At 61.0% G+C, this 9,299-nt stretch overlaps 1 protein-coding gene across 3 annotated transcripts in view; it reads left to right on the top strand.

The window, feature by feature from the left end:
- GALNT9 (polypeptide N-acetylgalactosaminyltransferase 9) overlaps nucleotides 1-9,299 on the top strand; it is a 22,897-nt gene that overhangs the window by 9,252 nt on the left and 4,346 nt on the right. For 2 of the 3 annotated variants that reach the window (XM_004690834.2, XM_012731174.1), the window contains 5 exons: nucleotides 1,544-1,724; nucleotides 3,862-4,028; nucleotides 4,255-4,429; nucleotides 5,948-6,145; nucleotides 8,300-8,417. In XM_004690834.2, the coding sequence (XP_004690891.1) occupies nucleotides 1,544-1,724; nucleotides 3,862-4,028; nucleotides 4,255-4,429; nucleotides 5,948-6,145; nucleotides 8,300-8,417 (839 nt within the window). The remainder of the gene's footprint in view (nucleotides 1-1,543; nucleotides 1,725-3,861; nucleotides 4,029-4,254; nucleotides 4,430-5,947; nucleotides 6,146-8,299; nucleotides 8,418-9,299) is intronic. The other variant, XM_012731173.1, reaches the window with a different exon arrangement.

The following is a 9,299-nucleotide window of genomic DNA, read 5'->3' as shown; positions in this document are numbered from 1 at the left end:
AACCCCTCTGCCCAGGGACCGAGTGAACCCCTCTGCCCAGGGATCGAGTGAACCCCTCTGCCCAGGGACCGAGTGAACCCCTCTGCCCAGGGACCTAGTGAACCCCTCTGCCCAGGTGCTCCCGCATGCTGCGTGCTGCACCCTACTTTTGGCCCTCAGAGCTCCACACACTGATGAGCAGATGCAGAACGAAACAGCACAGCCCCAGTGTGAAAGTTTATGCCGGGGCGAAGGCCGTGGCCTTCTCTGGTGATGCGCGGAGGTGCACGTCCTGCCACTCACAGCCCCTCAAACACCTGCAGCGGGAGGCTGGCTCAGGCACCTCATGGGCAGGAGCGGGTCCTCTGGGCCTCCACAATGCCCTGCAGTGGCATTTATGACCTTGTTAACAGAAAGGCCCTTTCTAGTGAAGAACTAAGGATACATTGAGGGCAGCGATGTAAAACCAACCTCAGCCTCTGTAAAGCAAGGGGCCGCATGAGGCCCAGGCCTGGGAGAGCATCGGTTCGAGTCCCGCATCAGAAAACAGCCCGAGAGTGGGGCATGAGCAGCAGGTACAGCAGCTGCTGGCTGCGGAGCAGATGCTGGTTTGGAAGGCTGTTATTATTATAATTGTTATTCGGCATACATGGTTTCGTGGAGACACTTCCGAGCTGCCTGAGGGAGCTAGGTCCTAGGAGACAGTGGCCACACCTGTCTCCTCCCCTGGCCTGACTCTCATCCTGGCCTCAGAACCCCCCCCAGGCTGCTGTGGGGGTGAAGGGTGGAGCCCCTGATCCCTGCCCCAGGGGCTCTGATGGCCGACAGGTGCCAGCCAGCCACTGCTTCTGGGCTGCTATGAGGCTGAAGAACATCTAAGGCCTGCTCTGCATTTTAAAAGTCAATTCATTTTTATTTTCTGTTTTAAAAATTAATGGGCTGGGGTCCTCCCTAGTGGCGCAACAGGTTAGGCTGCAGCACTGCAAGTGAGCCGCTTCAGTGAGAGTTCAGTCCCTAGCCCTGGAGATGCTCCACCTGTCCTGACCCGCCCGCTGCTCCCCTCAGCAGTGTACCTCATCGATCTGCCTGTTCCGTTCCCCACCCTGTCTCTGGTGAAGCCTCTCACCACCCCTGAACCTCTGGCCGGTACCCCAGTTCTGTATGCATAAATAAATATATATATATTTAAATTAATGGACTGTACTTCTTAGAGCAGCTTTAGGGTTATCGAAAAATACGGCGGCATAAGCAAGACCCCCGACCTGTTCCTCCACTAGAAATGACACTAGTGGCAGCTTTGGTTCAACAGACAAGAACCCTCTTGACTAAACTCCATGGTGCTATGCCTTCTGCAGCTCTAACCTGTCTCTACAGTCTGGCACTAGCAGCTTCTGGTCTGAGCTTGGCCCCTGTCCACCCTTTCCCCACCCCACAACCCAGGGGAAGTGGAAGCTGGACTCCTGCATAGGAGGGTCTGTGCAGCCTGAGCCTTGCAGAGAGCTTTGGGGAGGCTGGAGGGAGGGCCTGAGGGCCCCAGGCTGCTGACTGTCTGTCCTGTCCACAGGCCTCGCCAAGCCCATCGGGCTGGTGGAGGGGCCGGGCGGCCTGGGCCAGGGTGGTGTGGCGGCCACTCTGCAGGATGACAGCCTAGAGGTGGAAAACAAGTTCGAGGAGTATGGATACAACGCACAGCTCAGCGACCGCATCTCCCTGGACCGGACCATCCCTGACTACAGGCCCAAAAAGTGAGTGCAGCCATTGTCCCTGCAGCAGGCCCAGGGCAGGGACGAACTCTCACATACCCACGGCCCAGCAGAGGGAGGTGGCCAGGGCAGGGGACGTGGCTCAGATGGCTGAGCCCCTGCGAGGGCAGGATGGGGAATGAGGAGGGGTGGGGCTGAGGCTCTGGTGGCATTTCGCTGGCCAAGGAGCCATCCCAAGAGAGACGGCCTCAGCGGGGTCCTCAGAAACATGCTGGGGCCTGGGAGATGCGTGCCCAGGAGTGTGTAGGTATTGCATGCATGCGTGGGCACGCCACATGCTTGTAGACCTGTGTGGCTGCACATGCGTGGTGGTGCACGCACGTCCCTGCCCCAGCCAGCCACTCGCCCATTTCAGCTGGTGTCTGCTCCACCTTCCTCCCCCGGACACACAGCCGACCTCCCTTTGTGAGAGATGGGTAGCTCTCCTGATTAGGCAGCGCTTTAATTATGCCACAAAACACACAACATAGATCTTGATTATTAAGACCGGCCCACAGGGTAATGAATGGAAGTCGAGCAAGTCCAAATTAAACAGCATCATAAAAATGAATGGCCTTTCCCAAGACGCCAGCCCACATCCCACGCAGAAGTAGCCCCCGGGTGCTGTTTGCCACCTTCACGCGTATTGATTGCTGGCTTGGGGAGTAGAGCTACAAGCTGGCTTGGGTGTGGGCCCAGTGGGGAGTGGGGCTGCTCCCTGAGGGCCCCTGTGCCCTGCTAGGCTGAGGGGGCTTGTCCCAGAGAGCTGGGAGGTGGCACTGTCCTGGGGGTGTCCCGGCAGCAGAGGGGCCAGTGTTCTACTGTGTACTCCTCCAGGGCTCCGGGTCAGTTGTAGACACGTGTGAGGAGGGCGCCTGGTGGGCCTGGTCTGGGTGGGGTGTGGGTGGCTCTGTCTGTGGACAGGTTTCCCACTGCCCCTGCTCAGTGTGGGCTTTTGTGGCACCACTCCAGAGGGTAGGAGCCCATGGCACGCAGAGCAACAGCTCTCAGGCCCCAGTGCGGTCTTGTGGGCCCTGCGGGGGGCTTCTGGGTTTGCTGTGAACCCAGTGGCTCTGGCAGGAGATGGATATCACCCTGCTGTCACCGCACGAGGCCCAGGCTCCCCTGGGAGGCCAACACCATCCATCTCTCTCCACCCTACAGTTATTTCCCTAGCGGCACAGAGGCATCCCCATAAATTTCCATCAGGGTTGCTGGAGTGGCCCTGTTTCCCAGGAGGCCACGTGGGACGTGCCTGCCTGAGCTCTCTCAGTCACCTCATAGCTGCTCTTGGTGGGCATGACCCTCAGCTCCTGGGCCTGGGGTGTGTGGGCCAGGCCTTTCTGGGCACAGAGTGTAGCCCCACTTTACAGGGATACCTAACTTGAACCAGGAACCCTGGGAGTCTCTGGAGGCCAAGCTGGCCAGACCTGGTGTTGAGCACTTTGCTGATGGCCAGGGCTCCTACACTGGAACCGTTGCTAGTGGATACAGGTGGGTGCTGCTTCTCTGAGCAGAGCGCCTGGACCTCTGTGGAGGGAGCCAAGGGTTGGCAGCAGGGGCTGGGCTCATGGGGTAGGGGCCTCACAGCATGAGGCAAGGAGTGGAGCTGTCCCAGGGCTTAAAGCACCTGCTGCGCCTGGATTGGGAGGGGCTTCAGCCCAGCAGGGTCATAAAGCAGTCACCAGATTGTGGATATTCATGTTTGGGGGTACAAGGGCTGGGTGACATTCTGAGCAGCAGTGAGGACCGCTAATGAGACGGATACGCTATGTTCCTAGAACATTCTCAGAAGCGGCTGCAACAGCAAAGCTTCTACCCGAGAGTGAAGGCACCCACCAGTGGTGGGGCCCCAGAGACCCCCATGGTTAGGGCCCCCCGAGAGCTCTTCAGAGTGAGGGTCCCAGAGGGCTCAATGGTACTCAGTGACATCACGGTCCTGCTCAGCCTCGTCCGGTGCAACACACAGGGCAGGGCAGGCTGGCAGCCCCACAGCCCCGTACTCCAGGCAGAGCGAGGGCCCGTCCAGCCCCTTGCCTACCTCGCCCACACTTTGGTCTGCTGTGTCTCTCCGGGGAGCCACAGAAGGGGGTATCTGCCTCAGCTTCCAGTAGCCACAGGACTTGCCACCTGCCTGCAGGTGCAGGCATGTGACCTATTCCGCGGACCTGCCTCAGATCTCCGTGGTCTTCATCTTTGTCAATGAGGCGCTCTCGGTCATCCTGCGCTCAGTCCACAGCGTGGTCAACCACACGCCCTCCCAGCTCCTCAAGGAGGTGGTTCTGGTGGACGACAACAGTGACAACGGTGAGTGGGCAGCCTGGTGCCCCCTCCCCTGCCCCCACACGTCTGTCCACGCCCTTCCCCTTGCCCTCTCCTCCGACCCTCCTCTACCTCTCCCCTCCTGCCCTTGGCCATCCAGGGTGTCCACTCGCTCTCCACCTACTGGGCTGGTCCTGGTGCCACCCGCGCCTTGCTACCCCCCCACCCACCCCGCCCCACCCTGATGGTGAGACCTGCCTGTGTCCCCCAGTGGAGCTCAAGTCCAACCTGGACCAGTACGTCAACAAGAGGTACCCTGGCCTGGTGAAGATCGTGCGCAACAGCCGCCGGGAGGGCCTGATCCGCGCGCGACTGCAGGGCTGGAAGGCAGCCACGGCCCCTGTCGTGGGCTTCTTCGACGCCCACGTGGAATTCAGCGTGGGCTGGTGAGGGCTGGTGAGGGTCAGCGGGCCAGTGGCGGGGGGCACTCCAGTCCAGTGTGGCTCCTCCCAAGGGCAAGCACAGCCTCCTCCTAGCCTGCTTCCCCCACAACCTGCTACCTGCTACCTTCGTGGTCTTGTAGCCTGGCACACAGCCTGAACTCAGGTCCACCGGCCGTCAGCCACGGGAGGCCTGAGTGCTGAGCACAGGGCTGGGCACTCTCTTCCTCCCAAGAATTCTAGATCAAAGTCCGCATATTTCTCTCACCCCCATCCTGCAGAAATCTGGGGGTGTGGTCAGGGCAGTGGGGCCTACAGTGACTCCCAAGAGAAGTGTCTGCAGCCCCAGCACTGCCAGGTGTGGTAGAAGGCTCAGTGTCCACGTGTCCCCTGCATGCCCAGGGCCACCCTGGGCTCCTGGCAAGGCCACCACTCAAGGGCAGCCAGGAGGCCTCAGGAATGGCACCATGTCCAGCAAAGCATCCCCGGAGTCATGCGTCAGGGCCTCAGAGGCTGTGGCTCCCCAGCTGCTCCAGGATGGCCACCCTTTATGCCCAGGGATCCCCAGAGGCACCGAGCCACCCAGAAGCACACACTTGCAGGTCTGGGAGACGGCTTTCTTGGCTGTGGCTTCTCCTGGGTCCACTTTGCCTCTGCCACCCTCATGGGGCTCTCTTCTTGTGACACTATCACTGTCTCCCACAGACCCTGCCTTGTCAGTAGCCTGGCTTTGCAGGGTGCATCTGAAGCCTCTATTGACAGCAGCTGAGTAAATCTTCCAGTGCTAGTGCAAGTCCCAGGGGCAGGGCTGCGGGGGAGGGGCCGATCACACCCAGGGCCAGGTCTCTGCCGCCACCCAGCTCTTGGGCTCCCCTTCACGGGCCCAGCTGCTCAGCCTGGCTGCTTAGCTCGGCGGAACCCCAGCTCGGTGGCCCCGAAAGGCATCCCAAGCCTGCAGCAACTGAGGTTGCTCCTAGGGCAAAGCCCATACCTGCCTCTGTAACCCTGGTGTGCTGAGGGCCCACTGCCCAAGTGGACATAGGGGAGCCCTTTCCATGTGCTGCCTCTGCCGTCACCCGCCTGTCCCCAGGAATGCCCAGGCCGCCTGGCATTGGTGCTCCCTGGCATCCTGTGCTAAGGGCCAAGAAGCCGCCCCCATCTGGTCCCACCTGCAGCTTGAATCACCCCCTCATCCTCCTCCTACAAAGCCCAGTGCTGCTGGCCCCTCACATGCTGCCCCACTCATGGGGCTGTTCCTGGCCCCGGGTCCACCACTCTTTAGTCCCACATCACCAGTCCTGATGTCACTGGTCCCGAGGACTGGCTCCCTGGCTTCCTGGGGCCAGGCCAGATTGGGCAGGTCAGTCAGCATCAGCTGCGGGGTGCCCGAGAGTCCACAGCCCGGAGATCTGGCTGCAGCCTCCCGGAGAGCAGCGGGCCAGGGGCAGCCAGGAGCGGGCGGGCTGTGTCCCTCTTTCCCGCCTGTGCCCCCCCATGCCCCCCTCATTGGCTGTGTCCCCATAGGGCCGAGCCCGCCCTGGCGCGGATCCGGGAGGACCGCAGGCGCATTGTGCTGCCGGCCATCGACAATATCAAGTACGACACCTTCGAGGTGCAGCAGTATGCCAGCGCCGCCCACGGCTACAATTGGGGGCTCTGGTGCATGTACATCATCCCCCCCCAAGACTGGCTGGACCGTGGGGACGAGGCCGCGCCTATCCGGTGCGTGTCTGTGGGGAGGGACGTGGGGGCTGCTGGGTGCGGGGCAGGGGCGAGGGCATTGGGTTTGGGGCTGGTTCTGGCTAGGAGGGGGCAGAGAACCAGAGGGAGAGGTGGGGAAGGGGGCGGGGGCCGCGGGCTGTGGGGGGTGGGGCCCAGGCCCCGGAGAGAGCAGGCAAGCGGGGCAGCCTAGCTACAGCGCAGCGGCAGGCAGGGGGAGGCCTGGCTGCCCCGCGGATGCAGCATCACCCTGTGCAGAAGCAAATAACAATTAGCACAGACTCCAACCCTCAGTGCACCTGGACACAGGGCCAGACAGGCCCGCGGCACCACCCTGATGGCACCGTAGGGAGCCGGTGTGGTCGGGCCCAGGGGCCCCAGGGAGCCCCAGCAGCTTTTCAGGAAGGTCAGGATATATCAGCGGTTCCAGGGCTGACGCCCCAACTTCCACACGGGCTGGAAATAACTGGCGTCCATGGCAGGTGGGGAGAGACAGGGAGCCCTGCACCCCAGCGGACTCTGCAGGCGGTGCTCACATCACCCTGCAGGGGCGTCTGTGCAGGAGGGCCTGTGGGTCTGAGCGTAGGGGTCCCTGCCAGGTCTCTCCACTCCCTCCCACCCACCCTGCTTCCCACCTATCCCTGGGGGTGATGCCCTCCCCCAGGACTCATTTCCCTTTGACATCTTACATCATAGAAGAGAAAGCGACCCGGCAAAACACACATGGTTTGGGAACTGAGGAATGGAGCCCAGAAAAGCCATTTGGCAGATTCTGGGCTGGTCCCAAGACTGAGCACAATAAGTGTGTTCACCCCTCCCAGCGAGGGGTGTCCTGGGCACCAGCCAGTGGGAAGACCTACTCCTGGCGGCTGCTGGCCGCCTGCCCACCGTGCCCCGCCTTCCCTTGCCCTGCACCCGCTAATGTCCACACCCTGCCATAGACTGCAATTCTGGTTCCAGACCAAGCCTAGGGGTTCGGGGTGCAGCCTCAAGCCCAGCAGATTACAGCTGGGTTGGGAGAGGGTAGGAGAAGTGCCAGGTAGAGCTCAGGCAGGCAGAACCGCCAGATGAAGGTGGCCCCCAAAACTCAGACCCGCACCCCTGTGGTTTCTGTGATCGCAGCAAGAATTTCCGCTGCAGAGCAGCTCAGTGCCAGCTGATTTTGCTGCTATTGCTGTCTGAGTTCAAGTTTATTTTGGAAGCGGCAATGACAAAAATACCTGTTGTGTATCGGCACCACGCCCAGCTGGTCAAATGCTGGTTATAAAATGTCAACGCCGACATCAAAATTTTGTTACATGAGATTTGTGGCCAGAAACTAATGACAGAACAAATCAGCTTTTTGCACAAATAGAAAGATAATTGCCCTTTATTGTCCCTGCTGCTTCTGACGGTGGCTCGTGCCCCTGGCCTCCTCGCGGCTGGGAGCAGACACGCAGCTTTTAAATTGTGACTGAGAGCATCTCTTGCCTTCAGTGGAGAGATCTAACACCTGCTGGAGCCAACAGAAGTGGGGGGCAGTGTGGCCCTCACACCCCCAGGGCACTGGAGCCTCGGCTCCCTCAGCGCCCATGGAGGCAGTTGTCTTGGTTTGGAGGCAAAGCCTTGCACACAGCCTCGGCCTGTGCCCCGCCCAGGACCCTCTCTTCTCCCTCCTGTGCCGCCAACTGGCAGAACTCAGGGATGCGAGGGTTGAGAGCTGGGTGCACTGGCAGAGAGATGTCGGGAGCTGTCTCCGCAGGCTCCTGCAGGCTCGCGCACTCAGACTGTGTGGTCACAGCAGAATCACAGGTACAGGGCTGGCACCCCAGGCCTGCCCTCAAATTCAGTGCTCAGCGAGGGGAGGGCACTGCTGGGCAGCACCTGTGCAACTGCCCACAGCAGGCCTGGCCATAGGCAGGGTCAGCACAGACTGGCAGAGCTGCCATCCAGGGCTTTCCACATGGCACTGAGCTGAATGTGGCTTTGTCCGGGGTGCCCGGCCTGTGTGTGCTTCTCCTGGGCACGGCCAAACCTGCGTCCTGGCAGCTGAGAGATGCAAGAGCCCTGGGCATGGCCCTGGGTGACAGGCCCCAGACAGGGCAGGGCATGGCAGGGAGGGTGGCTGCGTGCCCTCCCAGCCCAGGCTGCACCCAGACCAGTCACCTGCCTCCCCAGCACCCCTGCCATGATCGGCTGCTCCTTCGTGGTGGACCGCGAGTACTTCGGGGACATCGGTCTGCTGGACCCTGGCATGGAGGTGTACGGAGGGGAGAACATCGAGTTGGGCATGCGGGTGAGTCGTAGGCAGATGCCGCTCAACATGCCCAGGATGTGGGTTCCTGTGGGCACCCCACCAAAGCCTGGGGCTGGCGTGGCCCCACCTGGCACATGTGTGCTTCCGGGCCCTTGCTGTCCCCGCCTGCATCTTGCCCTCCCCAGAGCTTCCCTCGCCCACCAGACGCTGGACCTCCAGGAGGCGGGCAGACACTGCCTGGGGAGGGAAGCGGCTTGCCCACCGATGTCTTTGAGAGGACGCCGGGCTTCCGGTGGTTATTGCAGACCCCAGGCCCAAGATCCAGCGTCTGCCCCTTCCCAGCTGGGCCACCTCCTCACTCTGAGCCCCGGGTGACAGCCACCGGGGCACAGGCTGCCATGGTGCTTCTGCCATGGGCGATGTGCTGAGACACTGGGGTTTGGGGAGGTTTAGTCACTTTAGCCACTTTGTTTAAACAGAGACAGTTGGGAGCCCTCCCTGGGTTAAGACACAAAACTGTGATGCCCTCCATAGCCACGGCTGCACGAGTTTGATCCCTGGCCAGGAGTTGCCCCACCTGGCACAGCAGACCTCTCCTGACTTCCTGCTGCTCCCCTCAGCAGTTATTTCAATAAATTTACCTGTTCTGCTCTCCATCCTGTCCCTGGTGAATCCTCTCACCCCCCTGCATTTCTGGCCTATACCCCAGCAATTGCATGCATAAATAAATAAATCTTTTTAAAAAAATAAACAGATAGTGCATGAGAGGCCCTGGGAGAATATCTTTCAGTTGTTCTATCGCATAAGTGGCAGGGAGACCCAGTTTGGCAGGAGATCCAACTGTATGCTGGGGCTCCCCTGCTGTGGCAGGGCTCCCCAGGTTTGCCGTGCCCCCCGGGGTGCTGTGCTCCCCCAGGTGGG

Source organism: Condylura cristata, unplaced genomic scaffold (genome assembly GCF_000260355.1).
Source record: "Condylura cristata isolate star-nosed mole 26May11 unplaced genomic scaffold, ConCri1.0 scaffold00029, whole genome shotgun sequence".
Lineage (NCBI taxonomy): Eukaryota > Metazoa > Chordata > Mammalia > Eulipotyphla > Talpidae > Condylura > Condylura cristata.
Note: the sequence above shows the minus strand (reverse complement) of the source record. Positions and strands in the feature narration are given on the sequence as shown.